The 17495-nt window shown below is 63.0% G+C and overlaps 1 protein-coding gene across 1 annotated transcript; it reads left to right on the top strand.

The window, feature by feature from the left end:
* The first annotated feature begins 1149 nt into the window (after positions 1-1149).
* On the top strand, positions 1150-17067 carry LOC132320499 (cullin-9-like). The gene is made up of 29 exons (XM_059832934.1): positions 1150-1751; positions 4725-4879; positions 5241-5759; positions 5901-6036; positions 6479-6669; positions 7174-7558; positions 7782-7983; positions 8267-8474; positions 8577-8770; positions 8909-9126; positions 9270-9501; positions 9868-9973; positions 10299-10526; positions 10692-10782; positions 10867-11038; positions 11241-11346; positions 11746-11841; positions 11930-12105; positions 12644-12777; positions 12857-13033; positions 13278-13393; positions 13858-14040; positions 14409-14566; positions 14917-15127; positions 15226-15391; positions 15544-15689; positions 15868-15985; positions 16399-16601; positions 16685-17067. Exons 1-29 carry the CDS (start codon positions 1157-1159, stop codon positions 16967-16969), a joined length of 5907 nt encoding a protein of 1968 aa, XP_059688917.1. The 5' UTR covers positions 1150-1156; the 3' UTR covers positions 16970-17067.
* Positions 17068-17495: the final 428 nt, after the last annotated feature.

Below are 17495 nucleotides of genomic sequence, written 5' to 3'. Positions count from 1 at the left end.
TACTGCGCCCCCCTCCCCGCCCCGTATAGCCCCCATCTCTCCCTGTGCCCTCAGCCCCACGCGGCCCCAGCTGCCCGCTGGTCCTGAACTGCTCCGGCTCCACGCCGTGCCGGTAGAGCCCCTCCCCTCCCGCCCCGGCGCAGCCGGCCGAGGCCGGGCCGCTGGCGGGGGAATCTCGGCCCCGCACGGCTCCCGTCCGGGCGGGCCGCCGCGCATGCGCTACCACCGACCCGGAAGCGGCGTGGGAGCGGTGTTGGAGGTAACGCGACGGGGCCCGGCCCGGCCCCGCGGTGGAGGGCGGCGGGCCGGGGGCGGGCCGGGCCTGGCGGGCGCCTCGAGCGGAGCTATCCTGGGGTGGTCCCGGACCTTTTCTTTCTGGGGAGCCCTGCGGGAGGCCTTGGTAACGGAGCCCCGAGGTGAGGCAGCCCGGCTCGCTGGCGAGGCCGGGGCGGGGCTGCGGCAGCCGGCCCGGACCGGACAGGGCCGGGCGCTTCTCGGTGCCCAAGGCCTCGCTTGGCCTACGTTTAGAAGGAGCTTTATTCCTGCCGCCAGCGGGACCTGCCCACTCAAGCCCGCTTCCCGGTAATTGCGGTGCCGTGCCGCTGCCTTTAGCGTGCGTGTCCCAGGACGGTACCGGGACAGCGAAGGCACAGGCCTCTTCCTGGGCTGTGCTTCCAGTCCCGGTTGGGTGACGCGCAGCAGAGCCCTCCAGCACAGGCTTGCGCTGGTGCTCAGGGCCAGCATGCACGTTCCACCTGGCTTGGGGAGCTCTGTCAGCACACGGCCAGGTTTTACAGCTGCGCTTCTTGGGGGAAGCTGCCCTCCTTGGGCACTGCTGTCCGTGTTCCTGCCATGCCCACAGCCTGTTTAACAGTCCAAAGATCACTGTGTTCTGCCCTGTTATCTTGTTGCTGCATGTATGCAGTTTTCCGGGGACAAAGTGAGCTATATCTCATACTTGAGTAGTCTTGTGTTCGGCGCTTACAGCACTGACCTTGAGTACAGCCAGTACAATAGCACATTTTATTTGTTACACTGCCACGTTACAAGCACTGTGACGCACAGGATCATAGATTTCTAGCTGTAGCAAAGCCCGCACCTCAGCTACCTCTCCCCAGCTCTTGCTTCCCCTCTCTCTGCAGGCACATCTCCTGTCATGGTGAACGAGAGGCATAATGGCAACCTGCTCGTGCACCTGGGAGCCAAACTGCAGGCCTACCCGGAGGAGCTGCTCCGGCAGCGGCGAGGCCCCGACGGCCAGCCTGAGTACCTGATCCAGTGGAGTATTGTCAGCTTGGAAGAGAGAGCAGTGGGAGGCAGCAGTGCCTCCTCTGCAGAGACCAAGCCAGAGAACATCTTGATGTGGATGTCTGCAGAAGAGGTCTGTGCCAGCTGCCCGGCGCTGCTGGGCAGGAGGAAGCTGGAAGGGCAGTGGGTGAAAGAGGAGAAGGCAGCCAGCCCATTCGCTGCAGATGTCCCGCTGGATGACGCCTCGCTGCTGGAGATGAAGGCTGATGTCAGGAGCCTGGTGCAGCGAGCTGGGCGGCAGATGGCCGAGCCCGGGGCCCCCGAGTCCTCCATCCTCAACACCATGCACGTGCTGAGCGCGTACGCCAGCATTGGCTCGCTGGCAGGTGCCTTCAAGGAGACGGGAGCCCTCGACTTGCTGATGAAGATGCTGTGCCACAAGGAGAAGCAAATCCGCCGCAGTGCTGGCAAGATGCTGAGGGCCCTGGCTTCGCATGATGCAGGTGGGGGCTGCTACCGCTCAGTGCCACTGAAGAGGTGCTGCTGGGCAGCTGAGGGGTGCCAGTCCTTCTGTAGGTGTGGGATGCCTGGGAAGCAGTGTGTCTCAGGGCTTGTGGGCAAAAGGGTAAGAATCAGACTTGAGCTTCCAAGCAGCTCCACAGTCGTAGTTGTCTGGGGTGCTCTAAGACTTGGAAGCTCTTTCCCCTGACGGGTTCCTGAGCTGGGATGCTGATTAATTGTTAGGAGTGTTAATGGATGTTAGGGGTGGCTGTCTTCTCCAGCAGGTACAGCACCTCTCCTGCCCTGCCACTGGAGCCCAGCCTGGGGATCCGGGGTCCCTGAGACTGAGGGATGCAGCTGCCACTTTCCCATTTGCAGGTTCAAACAGTGGCAAAGCTGAGCACCCATCCCAGAGACACACGGACACACACAGGACACCGACACGGCCAGCTACAGACAAGGCGCTGCCTTCAACAGCACATACATATGGCACTCACATAAACACGAGCACAGACAGCCAAGTCCCCTCCTCCTCTTCAGCTGGCAGAGACAGAAGGTCACTTGTGCCAGCACACACATTCATGGATCCCTTGAGTCCCAGCACAGCCCCTCTGCCTGCCAACTAGTCCAGGGTGAAGTTTTGCTAACGAATTGCATGCACACCCCACATACAGGAGGACTGGGGAAGATACAGACACTCTCCCTTGCCCCCCCAGCACCAGGCACTGCAGGCTTCAGCTGCTGGTGCTGAGCTCCTCACTTGTCTCCCTCCCAGTAGCTGTTTTTTGGGACACACACCGTTCCCTCCCCAGTGGCTGATGGCCGAGGACCCCAACTGCTCCAGTTGCTAGCACTGAGACCCTTGCACTCACTCCAGTAGCTGGTACCACAGGCCAGGGGTGCCTACACCCCTGGTCTGACTCCAGAAGCTGGCACCCAGTCCACTCCACGGTAGTCTCCCCAGTAGCTGGCATTCCAGGCTCAAAGTCTGTGGGACCCTCCCCAGACCCAGAGAGCGACAGCCGCTCCAACTGCTAATGCCAGGACCCTCAATCGCTCCAGTCGCTGACACCACAGGGCTCCCACACCTCCAGTTAAGCTCCAGTTGTGGGCACCAAATTCCACTCGTGCACACGCAGGTCTCAGCAGTAGCTGGCACTCAGTCCTTGCAACACACACACATGGGATAGAGAGATAATTGGAAAAGATCTGATAAGAAGATGTAAGAAAGTAGGACAAACTGCAGTGATCAGGCACAGGGCTCAGTCAGGCTGGCCACAGTTTACACACGACTGGCCCCTTTTACACCCCTTTCTGTGCACCCCCCTCTGTATTCCTTGCCAATTCCCTTCCCATGCACATCGCCCCGTCTGTTGGCATAGTTCCACCGAGCCCACTCCAACACCGCGGACCCTCAGGGTTACATCCTTATCAGTTGCGAAGTCCGAGCTTGCCTGCAGTTTCTTGGGGAAGAGTGGCTGGAAAGCTGCCCGGCAGAAAAGGACCTAGGGGTGCTGGTTGACAGGCGGCTGAATAGGAGCCAGCAGTGTGCCCAGGTGGCCAAGAAGGCCAACGGCATCCTGGCTTGTATCAGAAACAGTGTGGCTAGCAGGAGTAGGGAAGGGATCGTGCCCCTGTACTCGGCACTGGTGAGGCCGCACCTCAAATGATGCGTGCAGTTTTGGGCCCCTCACTACAAGAAAGACATGGAGGTGCTGGAGCGTGTCCAGAGAAGGGCGACGGAGCTGGTGAGGGGTCTGGAGCACAAGTCTGATGAGGAACGGCTGAGGGAACTGGGGTTGTTCAGTCTGGAGAAGAGGAGGCTCAGGGGAGACCTCATCACTCTCTACAGCTACCTGAAAGGGGGTTGTGGTGAGGTGGGTGCTGGTCTCTTCTCCCAAGTGACAGAACGAGAGGAAATGGCCACAAGTTGTACCAGGGGAGGTTTAGGCTGCATATCAGGAAAAATGTCTTTCCTGAGAGAGTGGTGAAGCACTGGAAGAGGCTGCCTAGGGAGGTGGTGGAATCACCATCCCTGGAGGTGTTCAAGGAACATGTTGACATGGCACTGCGGGACATGGTGTAGTGGGCATGGTGGTGTTGGGTTGATGGTTGGACTTGTTGATCTTACGGGTCTTTTCCAACCTTAATGATTTTGTGATTCTGTGATTCTTCATAGCCCGTCAATTACGAGTTTGTTTCTGGTTATTGTCTTTGTTAACTGTAATTGGTCGGGTTGTCTCTGTGTGTCTGTCTTCCTTTCCTTATCATCCTAATTTGACAATGTCCTTAGTCAGATAATCTTACTAAAAAATAATCATTCTCACACTCCAGATGTCCTTGCTAATTAGTGTAACTGACCAGATTTGTTCCTCCGCGCTGCCACCATTATCATTTGTCAGTCAGGTTTGCGATTCTTTGTGTGCTTGGTTATGGTTTCCTTCTTACTATTCATTTTTGCAGTAAAAAGGTCCTTGACCAGATACATTTAAAGGACCAGACAGTCTCCTTCCACATACCCTTACAAGGAAGACCTGTGCCAAGGGGCTTGGCAGAGCCCTGGTGGGTAGAGGAGCTGCCATGGTTCGGAAGTGCCTGATGGGGCCTGGGTGCACCTGGAAGGTGGCAGTGTGTCCTGGTTTCCCTGTCCCAGTGCCCGAGTTCATGTGGCTCTCCAGTGGGTCAGATTGAGGGCTGATTCAGGTTAAAACTTCTGTTTTTCTCTTCCCTGGAACCCTGTTCCGGAGTCAGTTATTTGGGGTTGCTGCTTTGGGGGAACCTTGCAGTTTTAGGGGTGGAAAAAATGCAGTTACTCAGTGGAGCAAAATGTTGCCAATCCAGATTAAAGGACAGAACATGGTTCTAGGTTACACTGAGCAGCAATGCTGTTCCTTGCCTGCAAGTCTGTCTCGCGCAGGGAGGGTGGGGTGAAGGTTATCTTTAGGGGTCCTGAAGGGTTTCTGTTGTTGTTGCAGGGAGCTGGGCTTATGTCCTGCTGTCCCTGAGCCAGCAGGATGGCATTGAGCAGCACATGGACTTCGACAGTCGCTACACCTTGCTGGAGCTGTTTGCTGAGACAACATCCTCTGAAGAGCACTGCATGTCCTTTGAGGGGATTCACCTTCCCCAGGTAGCGGCAGGCCCTGCCAGCTGTGGGCTTTAGGGGTCAGGAGGGGTGAGAGTGGGGGGCCAGAGCTGCCGTCCTTGTTTGGGAGAGGAGGGTAGTCAGCAGTGGGCAGCTGAGCAGGACTGGGTATTGGGAGAGCTGGCACAGGATCTGGGCCTTGCTTGAGGCTGGGGGGTGGTGGAGAGGCAGATGGAGAGCCTTGTCTCGGAGCAGGGAGATGAGGGTGGGCTGAGAGGTCTCTGCTGCTGCCTGCTGGTCCAGAGCTGTCGTGGGAGCCTGGCTGTGGATGGGCTGGAGGCTCGGAGAGAGCTGGGGGGCTGGAGGTGCTCTGCAGGCTAGAGCCTGGCTGCTGTGCTTGTTGCAGATCCCTGGGAAGCTGCTCTTCGTCCTGGTGAAGCGCTACCTGTGTGTCACTTCTCTCATGGACAAGCTCAGCAGTGGCATGGAGCAGGGAGGGGAGCCGCAGGACTGCGCTGTGCCCAGCCTGCTCGCTGAGGAGAGGAGCTGTGTGAAGCAGGAGTTTGAGTTCAGCCTGGCTATGGCAAACCTCATCTTGGAGCTGGTGCACGTGATGGGCTGGGACCACAGCCCCAAGCCAGAGCTGCTGCCCCAACAGGACCTGCGGCCTCGCGCCACCCACTCCATCTTCCAGCACAGGGCCACATCCTCCGCCACTGCTCAAGCAGCCCCCACTCCCCCACCAAAAGAGCCCAGCATCTTCAAGACGCGTTCAGCCTTCCCAAGCCGCAGCAGCTATGTGGAGTATGTGCAGGCAAACCTGGTGTGCGGCATGCGGGTGCGCATGCTGGAGGACTACGAGCAGGTCAGCGCGGGTGATGAGGGTGACTTCCGCCAGAGCAACGACGGCACGCCGCCTGTGCAGGTATCCTCTGCTGGAAGGGCAGGGGCTGTCAAGGGGCCTGTCTGCTCTGTTGTGCTGTAGGAAGCACGCAGCCCTGTGTGGGAGCAGTGGGATTGGGCTTGCCTTCCCTCAGCTGGGCGTGTGTTGGGCTCTCCTCCTCAGGTGTACTGGCAAGCCCTGGGCTGTACGTACTGGGTTCACTGGCACATGGTGGAGATCATTGGCCCTTCAGGGCAAGAGGAGCATGAGGGCCAGGAGAAGGTGTCCACCCTGACACACAACCACAGACTGGCAGCAGGTGAGCAGCCTGTCAGCTGGGCCTGCAGCTTTTCTCCCCAGCCCTTCTGCAGCTGCACGCTGGCGCTGTGGATTCTGCTGGTTCTGGGTGTCTGAGTGCGTTGCCCTGGCTGGTCCAGGCACTGTGGGAACAGGTCGGGGGTGCAGTGAGGTAGAGGTGCCCATTTTGAGTGTGTGCTTTTTCTGTTCTATAGCCCAAAGAGGTTCAAGTGAAGATGGTAATTCCCATCTCTGCAGCTTCTGGGGTCTCCTGCCAGCATGTTCCCCTTCTCTCACTGCCCTCCTGTCACCTCCCTTTCCCACAGCAGGCTGTGGGATAGTGGGGATCCCTTCCGCCCAGGTGGTCCGCATGAGCTCTTTGCCTGGGAAATGTGGGGTGCGCAGTAGAGGATAGGAGAATTGGCAGAGCTGACAGTGCCCTTCCTTGCTCTGCTCTCCTGCAGTTGCGCAGCCGTTTTTCTGCAAGCCCTCTGGGGGGCTGTACTCCCTGCCTTATCTGGAGGAGCAGCCGACCAAGGCTGCAGAGGCCCTGAGCCGTGCCGAGTGGTGGGAGCTGCTGTTCTTCGTGAAGAAGCTGGAAGTGCAGGAGCAGAAAGAGATCACCTGTCTCATCCAGCAGGACCAGGGAGAGCAGGTATGGGCCAGAACCTGCAGTGGGGAAACGGGAGGGAGGGAGGGAGTGAGGGAGAACATTAGGGAAGGGACCGGGCCCAGAGGAGGAGACAGCAAGCGTGAGCTATGCAGGGACAGCCTGAACAGGGCAGAAATGGGACTGAAATAGGATGGTGAGTGGGGGATGGCAAAAGCGTGGGGAGCTGGGCACAGCAAAGGAGTGAGGAGAGATGAGGGGAAATGCAGTCTCCCATGACCCTGGAAGAGTGACTGTGTCCAGCGAGGTTTGGGTAGGCAAGGCAAGCCCATGGGGTGATTCTGCCGGTTGCGGTTGGGTGGTGAGTGCAGGTGGGAGGTCTGGGCTGGTGGTAGTTGGGTTGGGGACAGCCAGGGGAGGGTGGCGCTGGGGAATTGCCCTGGGGGCCTCCGGCAATGCAGCCTTTCTGTCCGTTCTGGCACTGGCTGTCACAAGGGGCGTGGGGTCTGTGGCGAGTCCGTGAGGGTTAACTTGATGCCATCTGTCCAGCTGTCAGAAGTGGATGAAGAAGCCCTGATCCAGCTGTCGGTACCTGCGGAGCTGGCACAGAAGGTGCTGCGGATCTTGGAGAAGCGGTGCCAGGGCAGTGCTCAGCGTGACCTGCGTGGCTCCCACATCTACGCCAAATACTTCCTCGGTAGGGGGGCCGAGCAGGATGGCGGTGGGAGCACCACGGTGTCCTCGGAGGGTGCCGACTGCAGGAGCACTGGCCCTGAAGCCACGACGGCCAAGGCAGCAAAAGAAGACCTTTCTGCAGTCACAGTGCCATGTGGAGCCCGTGCTGCAGCGGTGAAGTCAGATTCCCAGCTGTTCAGCGAGCTCCTTGAGATGGAAGGGCTGTTCTTCCCAGAGGTGACGGAGGAGCAGATCGAAGGTAGTTGCCTGCTATGCGCTGGGGCACACACACGGTGCTGGTGGCGGCTCCGTTGCCTTGAGGGAGGAAGGCTCTGGGCAGGGCACGGGAGGCGAGGCACCTGGAGGCTGCCTGGGGAGGGGAGGGCCTGTGGGTGCTGGGTCTGTGGGCACATGGCACCCCGGGAGTTGCTGGGGGTGTGACTGCTGCCCTGATGCCTGTGTCCTTGCCTCCCTCCCACCAGTGCTGGGCAGCTCCGAGGGGATGAGCAAGAGGGGCTCGCTGGCCAAGATTGCAGCCATGGTGGACGTGATCCAGAGCAGCAGCTCAGAGGTGGGGCTGCGCTTAGCCTGGCTCAAGCACATCTTGAAGACCCTGGAGGAGGAGCCTGAGCCCGAGCAGCGAGTTGGCAAAGCCCAGGGCGGGCTGGGGTCCGGGAGTGTTGGGTGAGCCATGGGGTGCTGCACACCCCTCCTGTTGGCTGGGGAGGGCCGCATCGGCAGGGTGGGGGACAGTACTGGAGGTGGGAGTGTGGGAGGTGGCAGTGGAAGTGTGAAGGCTGGTACGTCCCTGCCTGCTCGGCAAGAAGAGAGGTGGCTCTTGTGTCCCTTTGTCCCAGGCAGTCTTGTTCCTGGGGCTGACCCAGCTGCAGTAGAGCCATGTGGGCAGGGCCCAGGGTGCCAGCGGCAGTGCCAGGAGGCTCCTCCTGAGGCATCCTTTCCCGTGCAGGGAGAAGTTGGTGAAGGTGGCAGTGGAGCTGCTGAGCACTGAGGTGGCAGAGAAGGCCCTGGTGGTGGTGACGCTGCGGCTGCTGGCCGTGCTCATGGCGAAGTACGACTGGCGCGTGCCGTTTGCCACGGAGGGTGGTGTGCGAGCTGTGCTGGCCTGCATGCAGCAGCACGCCTCCTCTGCCCTGGTGCAGCAGGCTGGCTTGATGGTGAGTGTGCAGAGGGATGCTGTAGGTGGGCGGGCAGGGTGCAGGCTCGCCCAGGTGTGGCGGAGGTGCCCGCTGCCCTCCTGACTGCTGTTGACCTTGCAGGCTCTGAAGGTGCTGGTGGGAGCTGTGGCCGGTGAGCCAGGAGGTGCCGGTGGGAAGTCCTTGCCCCTGAACCATGCCGATGCGCAGATGATGCGGGAGATCTTTGCCAGCATCGGCTCTGCCTCCAGCGAGGGCTCGGCAAGCCTGCTGAGTGCCATCCCTGCTGCCATAAGCACCATGCAGAGGGTGCCAGGGTAGGGGCAGAGTGAGGGCAGGGGGTGGGGAGATCCTCTGCGTGTGGGGGGGTGGGCAAGGCAGGCGGGTGGCTTGTGGGTGCAGGGGAGGCTTTGTGCTCGGGGGAGGAAGGGGCCCACATCGATCTGTCCCTGCAGGGGCTGCTCAGGCGTGCAGAACGGCTTGCTGGTGGTGAACATGCTGATCGACAGCCACCGGAGCCTGGCGGAGCAGCTGGCAAGCTGCAATCTCCCCACGGTGCTGCAGAGCTGCTGGTGGGATGGGCAGAGCACCGGCTGCCCTCACACGATGCTGGCCCTCAGCGCGATCAACCGCCTCGCGGAGCACCGGCTACCCCTGGGCTCGGAGGCAGCAGGTAGCGTGCCCCCTGCACCCTCTGCCATGCCACGGCCCCACAGATGCAGCGGGCAGGGCTGCCTTGCCTGCCAGGGCAGAGCACCCCGCTAGTGCCTCTGAAGCGAGTGCCTGGGCTGAGCCCACGTGTCCTTGTTGTGGCAGGCAGAGAGGCCCCAATGGACCTGAGGGACGTGCGGACGCTTCTGGGCAGCCTGGGGGACGGCATCTTGTCCAAGGACATGGTGGTGGCCCTGGAGCGGCACCTCTGTGGTGAAGGCCCCTTCCCCTCTGGCGAGGCATCCCAGGTGCTGCAGGACCACAGGTGCTTCAAGCTGCTGCTGCGCAGCTTTGAGCTGCTGGGGGCGGAGAAGGCCGTGAGCCTGAGCATCCTCAGGTGGGTCCAGGGGGATTTGGTGGGGGTCTGGGGCCTCCCAGAGCAGGTGTGTGAGTGCTGGTGGTGATGTTGGGGGGACATGGTGCATGTTTGTGGGTCCTGGTGGGGCTGTTGTTCTTCTCCAGTGGCAGGGGCAGGTGCAGCCCAGCACATATGTGGGTGCTGATTGGGGTGTCTGGGGCGCAGGGCCATGTGGGGACAATGCAGCACGTGTCTGGGTGCTGGTGGGGTGTCCGAGGTGCCTGGGGAGCCTTGGCTCCCAGTCCCTGTGGGGTGCTGGCCTTCCTGGTGGGGCAGGGAAGCAGGGCTGCCTCTGGCACCGCTGTCTGTGTGTCCCAGCCTGAGTGGGCCCCCTCCGTCACTCAGGATCCTGAACAAGTTCCTGGACGGTTACCAGGAGGATGTGCTGCCCTGGCACGAGTGTGTGGAGCCCTGTTTGTCCTCCCTGAGTGCCCACAGCAGCGACCGGGAGGTGAGGGAGCCCTGGGACTCCCGGCAGGCAGGGGCGGCTTTTCTGGTTGTGCCGTTCATCGGCCGGGCCTGGTGTTGGTGAAGTGGGGTCCCCGCCTGCAGCAGCCCGGCCTTGTTGTGGCCAACGCGCTGGAAGAGGTGGGGAGTGGATGCCATGGCTGTGGCACGTCCTGTTGGCTGGCGTGCCCAGCGCCGAACCTGGCCAGGCTGTCGCGGATGCTGCTGTGGTTTTGGGGTGGAGGGGATGGAGCGCTGCAGCACCCCGCTGCTGGGGCCTGGCGGGTTCTTGGCGCTGGCCCAGCTGCTAACGGCTGCCTGCTCAGCAGGTGGTGCAGGAGGTCGTTGGCTTCCTGCACCGCCTGGCCACTGCCAGCAAGGACTGCGCGGTGGTGATGTGCCGTGTGGGCACCCGCGAGGCTCTGTCCAAAGCCCTGGACAAGCAGAGCACGGCTCCGTCGCTGGCGCCAGCCCTGCTCGACCTGGTGATTGACTGTGAGAAGTACGCCAGCCTCTACAAGAAGCTGACGACCAGCATCTTGGCTGGCTGCATCCAGGTGGGCCTGGGGAGGCCCGGCTGTGCTGGGGCTCTGGGTCTTGGGGCCGTCCAGCTGTCCCCGGCACCGAGGGGCAGCCTTCTGCTCTCTGCCTGCCGCAGGCCTGCGGTGGGCGAGGGGAGGAGGACCCAGGGGCCCTGGTAAGAGCCTCTCCTCATCCTGTAGCTGGTCCTGGGGCAGATTGAGGAGCACCGCCGGAGCCACCAGCCCATCAGCATCCCCTTCTTTGACGTCTTTCTGCGCAACCTGTGCCGCGGTGAGTGCAGGGGGCGGGAGCTGGAGCCCTGTGCCTGGCATGTGCTGGCCTGGTGGCTGGAGGCTCCATGTGCTCTTCTGCCAGGCTCCAGCGTGGAGGTGAAGGAGGACAAGTGTTGGGAGAAGGTGCAGGTCTCCTCCAACCCCCACCGGGCCAGCAAACTCACAGACAGGAACCCCAAGACCTACTGGGAGTCAAATGGCAGCACGGGCTCCCACTTCATCACTGTCCACATGCAGTGTGGTGTGGTGGTCAGGTGGGGCCGGGCTGGGGGGCCTTGGGGCCAGGAGGGCCAGCGGCTGTGTGGGGAGGAGAGGGCTTTGGGGATGTGTGCGAGCCCTGCCCCAGTGGTCCCTGCCCTGGGTGTTGCTGGATGTGGGCAGCAGTGCGTGGGGCTGGCAGGGGCCAGGGCAGGGAGGTGGGGACTGCTGAGCAGCACCGTGTTTGCTGCGCTGCAGGGAGATGAGCATGCTGGTAGCCAGCGAGGACTCCAGCTACATGCCCGCCCGTGTTGTGGTGCTGGGGGGAGACAGCCCTGCCACCATCAGAACTGAGCTCAATGCGGTGAGTCTCGCAGGGACTGCTCAGGCCATGGGGCTCCACGGGAGCAGTGGGCTGGTCCTTGCTGTGCCCCGCGAAGGTCTGGCCCTGGTGCTGGGGCCCTGGGAGGTGCCCTACAGGGAGGTGGGGATGGCAGGAGCTGTGCTGCAGGAGCCTGCTCCTGGCTGTGGGCAGCGGGTACTGGAGACTTGGGCCTGGGCAGCCCTGCAGCCCAGTCTGCAGCAGGCTGGTGTGCTGGGGCTGTGAGCCAGAAGTGGGGCCCTGGCAGGGGGTGCCCTGTGGCTGCGTAGGGGCTGCTGGCAGGGATGGAGGTCATGGCTTTAACGGGGGGTGGCCAGGGAAGCATGCAGGGTGGCTGGCGCTCAGTGCCTGGTGTGCTGAGGGCTTGCTGTCTGCCTGCAGGTGACCGTCCTGCCCACAGACAGCAGAGTGATCCTGCTGGAGAACATGACCCGCTTCTGGCCCGTCATCCAGATCCGGGTGAAGCGGTGCCAGCAGGTAGGGGAGCAGGGGGCCAGGCCAGGGAGCTGGCAGCGTGGGGTGTCAGAGCCATGCCTGAGGAGCTGAGGGTTGTGCTCTCCCATAGGGCGGCATTGACACACGTGTGCGTGGCATCGAGGTGCTGGGTCCCAAGCCCACTTTCTGGCCCATCTTCAAGGAGCAGCTGTGCCGACGGACGTTCCTCTCCTGCACTACTCGGGCTCATGCCTGGTGCCAGGAGATCTGCCAGGACCGGGGGCGACTGCTGCAGCTCTTTGGCAGGTGAGTTGTCTCCTGGCTGCTTCATCGCGTCCCTGCCGTCCCAGGGCCTGGGGGGACGTTGCTGACAGCCCGCGAAGGGACTGCAGGGCCAGGAGAGGAGCAGCCAGGCGTCCCACCTGGATAGGGAGTGGCCCTGTCTCCTCCCTGGCCACCAGTGGTCCTGGAGGGGTCCCCCTTGGGGTCTGCCAGGTTTAAGCTGGGTACATGGGCATGGCTAGGTCACCAGAGAGGTGCCCCACAGGGGCCGGCGCATCCTGACCTGGCGGAGGTCGGTCAGGCGTAGGCAGGGTGTCGTGGCCGCAGGCACCGCACAGCCCCCCAGTTTGGCGGGGGCTGCGAGGTCCCTGAGGCCCAGTGTGGGCAGGGCCCAGGAGCAGTGAGGGGCCCTGGGTGCTGGGGGCGAGTGGGGTTGCTGAGCCATCTTGCCTGGCAAGGGGTAGGGCAGGGAGCGATCGCCACGCTCTGCTTTCCTGGGCGAGTCCCCCTGGCTGTGGGCAGGTGCCTGGCACCACTGTGTGCTGCCCAGTCGCTGTTGCAGGCTGAACCGGGCGCTGCGGCACGAGCAGAGCTTCGCTGACCGCTTCCTTCCTGACGATGAGGCGGCCCTGGCCTTGGGCAGAACGTGCTGGGAGGCCCTGGTGAACCCCTTGGTGCAGAGCATCACCAGCCCAGGTACCCTGCCCTCTCCCGGGCCCGCCCACACTGTGCCCCAGGCTGGGGCACCCTGCTGTGAGTCTGGTTGGCCTCACAGACCCCCAGGGCATCAGCCCCCTGGCCTGGCTGCTGAGCAAGTACCTGGAGAGCATGGAGGCACCCCGCCGTGCCACGAGCCGCGGTGCTGTCTTCGGTTCCCGTGTGCGGCGCCTGACCCAGCTCCTGGTGCACGTGGACCCCAGTGGCCCAGAGCCAGAGGAGGCGAGAGCAGCTGGTGAGCGAGGAGCTGCCCTCCTATGGGGCTGGGAGGACAGTGGTACAGAGTGCCAGGCTGTGGCTGTGGGGATCCGCTGGGGAGGGCCTGGTGGCACAGGAGGCTCCCGAGACAGGGAAGGCTCGTGGCTGTGCCCCCGCAGTGGTCGTGCCTCCCTGGCATCTCCAGAGGGGTACGCTGCTGGCAGTGAGTGTGTGGAGCCTGTCCACGGAGCCGTGCTGAGCCCAGGGTTGTCCCTTGGCAGGCGGGAAAGAGAGGAAGAACAAGGAGGTGCCGGCCAGGGCTGTGAAGGCAGCGGTGGAGAAGTCAAGCGGCTTGTGGGGCATTTCGCAGTGCTGGCGTGGCGTGGTGCAGCAGCAGGTAGGAGCTTGGCGGGCTGGCTGTGGGTGCTGGAGAGGGCATGTGGGACCCTGCAGTGGGTGGGTGTAAGGGGGAGCAGGGCCTGGCAGTGCCCTGGGAGCATGGGGAGGGTGTGGAGCTGTACCTGGCCTCCACAGGGCCTGGAGGGGTGTGGGGACAGCCCTGCTGTGCTTGCCACCCTGGCAGGGCTCAGGCGTTGGCCTGGCCGTGTTGCCAGGCTGGTGCTGCAGGCTGGGAGGTGGGTACCGTGTCGCACTACTTGTTTCCTGCTGGGCTGCTGCTGCGCTTCTGTCCTGCCCCCGCAGCCCCTGCCCAGCCACAAACTCGCCAGAAACTCTTGGTAGCCCCCTGGCCGGAACCTGGGCAGTTGGTGTTGGCAGAGTGAGGCTGGGGCTGTAGGTATTCTCACAGGCCATAGGTGCGTCCCGCTGCGGGGCTCACCCCTCTCGTGGTGCGTCCTGCAGGTGCAGCAGTTCCTGGAGGCGGCAGGGCAGGCGCCGGACCTTGTGGAGCGATACTGCGGGCTGTACCAGCGCCTGCGTGGCGCCACGGAGGAGCTCTTTGGGCAGCAGGCTGCCTTCGTGCTGGCCCTGGGCCAGGGCTTCGCAGGGGCTTTGCTGCAGCTCTCCTTTCTTGCCACTCTGCACGTGAGTCGAGGGAGTGTGGCATCAGTGCCGGGGCCCCAGCCTCACCGGCCCCGGGCGCAGGCTGGGGAGGCTGCCCTGGCCCACAGCCTCGGGGCGAGCTCTGGGTGGGTGGTGTCCTGGCCCCCCACCCAGCCACGGAGCCCTGCCTTGCAGCGCCCCTGGACAGTGCCCAACTGCGGGTGCATGGTGCTTGTCACGATGTGGCCCCAGCCCTGGTGTGCTCCTGCCTGGGGCTGGTGCCTGGGCACCCTTGGCCCCTGCCCTCGAGCCCCAGGGTTTCTCAGCTGCTCCCTGCAGGGACATTCCCTGAGCCCAGCCGTGCAGCCACCTGGTGAGCCCCCTCCGCAGCCATCCCTGTCCCTCTGCAGGTGAGTGAGCAGTTTGCCCGCTATCTTGACGGGCAGATCCAGGAGCTCCACAGGGCTGTGGGCAGCGCAGGGCCGGTGCAGCGGCTGCAGCAGATCCTGGAGCCCTTCGTCGTCTTCAGTGGTCTGGAGCTCGCCCACACCTTCGAGCACTTCTACCGGTGAGGGGTGCCGTGTCTCCACGGGACCAGAGGGCCTGGTGCGGCACGGTGTGGTGTGGCGGGGGAGGCGCAGGCGGCGCTGAGGCCGCGGCTGAGCCTGCCCTGGTGTGGCAGTGGTGCTCCCGCTTTGCTTTTCCTGGCTCTGGCATCTGGAGGGCAAGGCTGTGAGGGCCCGTGGGCGCTGCCGGTCTGCGGAGGCACATTCCCTGTTGGCAACAGGGAGGGGAGACGGGCTGCCGGGCCTGTGTGCCTTGGGGTGAGGCCAGGGCCGTCTCTGTCTCCTGGCGGGTGGCTGATGATGGCTACGGGGCTCGGGCCAGCCCCTGACCTGACGCTGGTGGCTGTGGCAGGCATTACCTGGGTGACCGGCTCCTGGCGCAAGGGCCATCTTGGCTGGAAGGAGCCATCGTGGAGCAGATCGGGCTGTGCTTCCCCAGCCGCTTTCCCCAAGAGATGCTGAGCAACTTGGCTGAGTCGGAGGAGCTCCAGCAGCAGTTTTACCTCTTCCAGCTGCAGGAGCAGGACAAGCGGCTGCTGGAGCTGGACACAGGCCTGGACGAGGTGAGCGTGCTGATGGGGTGGGGAGGCTGGGGGCTGCCCGCGTTCCCCCCAGGGATCCTGGGGCCTGTCCTGAGCCGCCCTCCTGTCCACGTGCCCAGGCACTGGGGACAGCCTCGGTGGTGGATGTGCCGGAGGTGAAGGTGCTGGCCCTGTCCCCGTGCTGCTGGCCCGTTTCCCCATTCTGCTACATGGATGAACCTGGGAGGTTTTTCTCGGCGGCCCTGAGCTCCCCCCTGGATGAGTTTGCTGACTTCTGCAGGCGGAGTGAGTGTCGTGGCAGTGGGTGCACATGGGGGTCTCGCTGGGGCCCAGGCCCTCCACAGCAGCTCGGCCAGGAGTGGCAGGAGTGCTGGGGTGTGCTGGGAGTGCCTGGCAGGGCTGGCCCCCGGCCCTTGCGCTGATGCTGTCTCTGGCAGGCCAGAGCCAGCTGGGCTGGGAGTGCACAAAGCCCCGGCGGTTGCAGTGGACGTGGCTGGGCCATGCCGAACTGCAGTTTGGAGACTGCGTCCTCCACGTGTCCACGCTGCAGATGTACATCCTGCTGCGCTTCAACAGCGCCGAGGTAGGAACTGGGGCCACAGTGGGGTGAGGGAGGCAGCGGATGCTGGAGCATGGCAGGGCCGTGTCCTCCCTTCCGGTGGGGTCTCCAGTGGTGTTTGGGGCACAGGCCCCGCCTTGTTTGGCTGGGCCCGTGGCCAGTGGGTCTTGGCTGGCCATTCCCCTCCCACACCCTCCTGCAGGAGGTGGCTGTGGAGGCCCTGCTGCAGGCCACGGGGCTCCCCGCTGACCTGGTGCACCACGCACTGACACCGCTGACCCACGGCGAGGGAGTCCTGGTGTGGAGCTGCATGCCAGGAGGTGAGTGTGGGGCTGGGGTAGCCCTGGGGAAGTGCTGGTCTGAGCCCCAGGTGGGTGCTGGGCTTGGGGTGCATGAGCCTGTAGGGGAAGGGAGTAGGCTGGGGTGAGTCTATCTGTCGGTGCTTGGGGCGCAGGTCTGTCAAGCTGGGGCCTGAGGCCATGCGTGGGGCTGGGGGTGGGGCGTGGGGTCAGCGTGGGTGGTTGGGTCTCAGGTCTGCGTGTGGGATTGGGGAGCGGGTCCAGGGTTGTGCGTGTGGCTGTTGCTTGGGGCCATGTGTGAGGGACAGGGATGGGGCCGACACCTGTGAAGGCAGCGGCGGGAGGCCCAGGGTTGGGTCCAACAGCCACACGTGTGTCCTGGGGCTCCTTCAGGGCCCAGCTCGGGGCTTGGCTGACCCCGGGCCGGGTACTAGCTCCAGGTGTGCTGCGGCTGAACCAGGCAGCCCTGGCCCGTGCCTCTGGCTGCCACCTGAGGCTGCTGCCCCGGCAGAGGTACCTGCAGGCGGAGAGGGCTGAGGTCAGCGCCCTGGAAAGGAAGAGGAACGTCCTCTGCTGCCTCATCACCCGCATCCTCAAGGTGGAGAAGCAGCTCCACATTGACAGCCTGGTGTTTAGGGTATGGAGGGCTTGAGGGGCAGAGAGGGGGGGCTATCTGGGTGCTGCGCTGCACTGCAATGTGGGGCTCCCTTGCTGCCATAGGTGATTGATGCCTGTCAGAAGGGTGAGTTGGGGCCAGGGCTGCAGTTTCCGAGCTTCTGCTGCCACAGCGTGGATGTGCTGTCCTGTGTCCTGCACCTGCTGAACCAGGGCTATCTCCGGCGCCAGGAGGAGAGGCCTCATGTCTTGGAATACATCTCTGCTGAGCCCACAACACCCCCTACCTCCCAGGCCCAGCCCCACGTTGCCTTCCAAACCGTAGAGATCAAGACGGCAGCAAGCCCAGCTTCTGCTGAAAGGAGACAGACTTTTTCTACCTTCAGGTAGACAAGGACTCGGCTGGGCTGGGAGAACACAGGCCAGGTCCTGTCTGTCTCTTCCTGAGTACTTGTGGGTTTTATTTTAAATAAACGAGCCAAGCGCCACTCAGTCCCAGTTTGTAGTCTGTCCTAGACCTCAGGTGGCCCATGGCTGGGAGTGGGGCCAGGTGATAGCACAGGCTGCTGTGCCCAGACAGCCTTGACACTGTGCTTGCTGGAGTGGTGGTAGTAGCCACACCCTGCCCCCATTTGTTCTCACCTGGCTGTGCTGGGCCATGCCCTCAGGCATGGAGGGATACACACACACCCCCTGCCATAATGGTACCAGCATTAATTTATTAAAATTAATCCCGAAAAGTAACCGTACAATAAATTTAAAAAAAATAGAATCTTGTAAAAAAAAAACCCAGGTGCCCCCATGCCACACCTCCAGCTGGCGGCACCATTGGGCAGGGCTGGTCGGGAAGGGATGGAGAGATGAGGGTGACCCCCAGCAGCATGGGGACAGCCTCGGCAGCACTGTGCCAGTCTCA

Source organism: Gavia stellata, chromosome 37 (genome assembly GCF_030936135.1).
Source record: "Gavia stellata isolate bGavSte3 chromosome 37, bGavSte3.hap2, whole genome shotgun sequence".
NCBI classification, from domain to species: domain Eukaryota; kingdom Metazoa; phylum Chordata; class Aves; order Gaviiformes; family Gaviidae; genus Gavia; species Gavia stellata.
Note: the sequence above shows the minus strand (reverse complement) of the source record. Positions and strands in the feature narration are given on the sequence as shown.

Excerpts from the sequence above, each read along its gene's own strand:
- LOC132320499 (XM_059832934.1), top strand. The coding sequence starts at position 1,157 with ATGGTGAACGAGAGGCATAATGGCAACCTGCTCGTGCACCTGGGAGCC. Across the intron at positions 13,034-13,277 it reads AGAGGAGGCGAGAGCAGCTG|GCGGGAAAGAGAGGAAGAAC; the intron begins GTGAGCGAGGAG and ends GTCCCTTGGCAG. Across the intron at positions 15,128-15,225 it reads TGGACACAGGCCTGGACGAG|GCACTGGGGACAGCCTCGGT; the intron begins GTGAGCGTGCTG and ends CCACGTGCCCAG.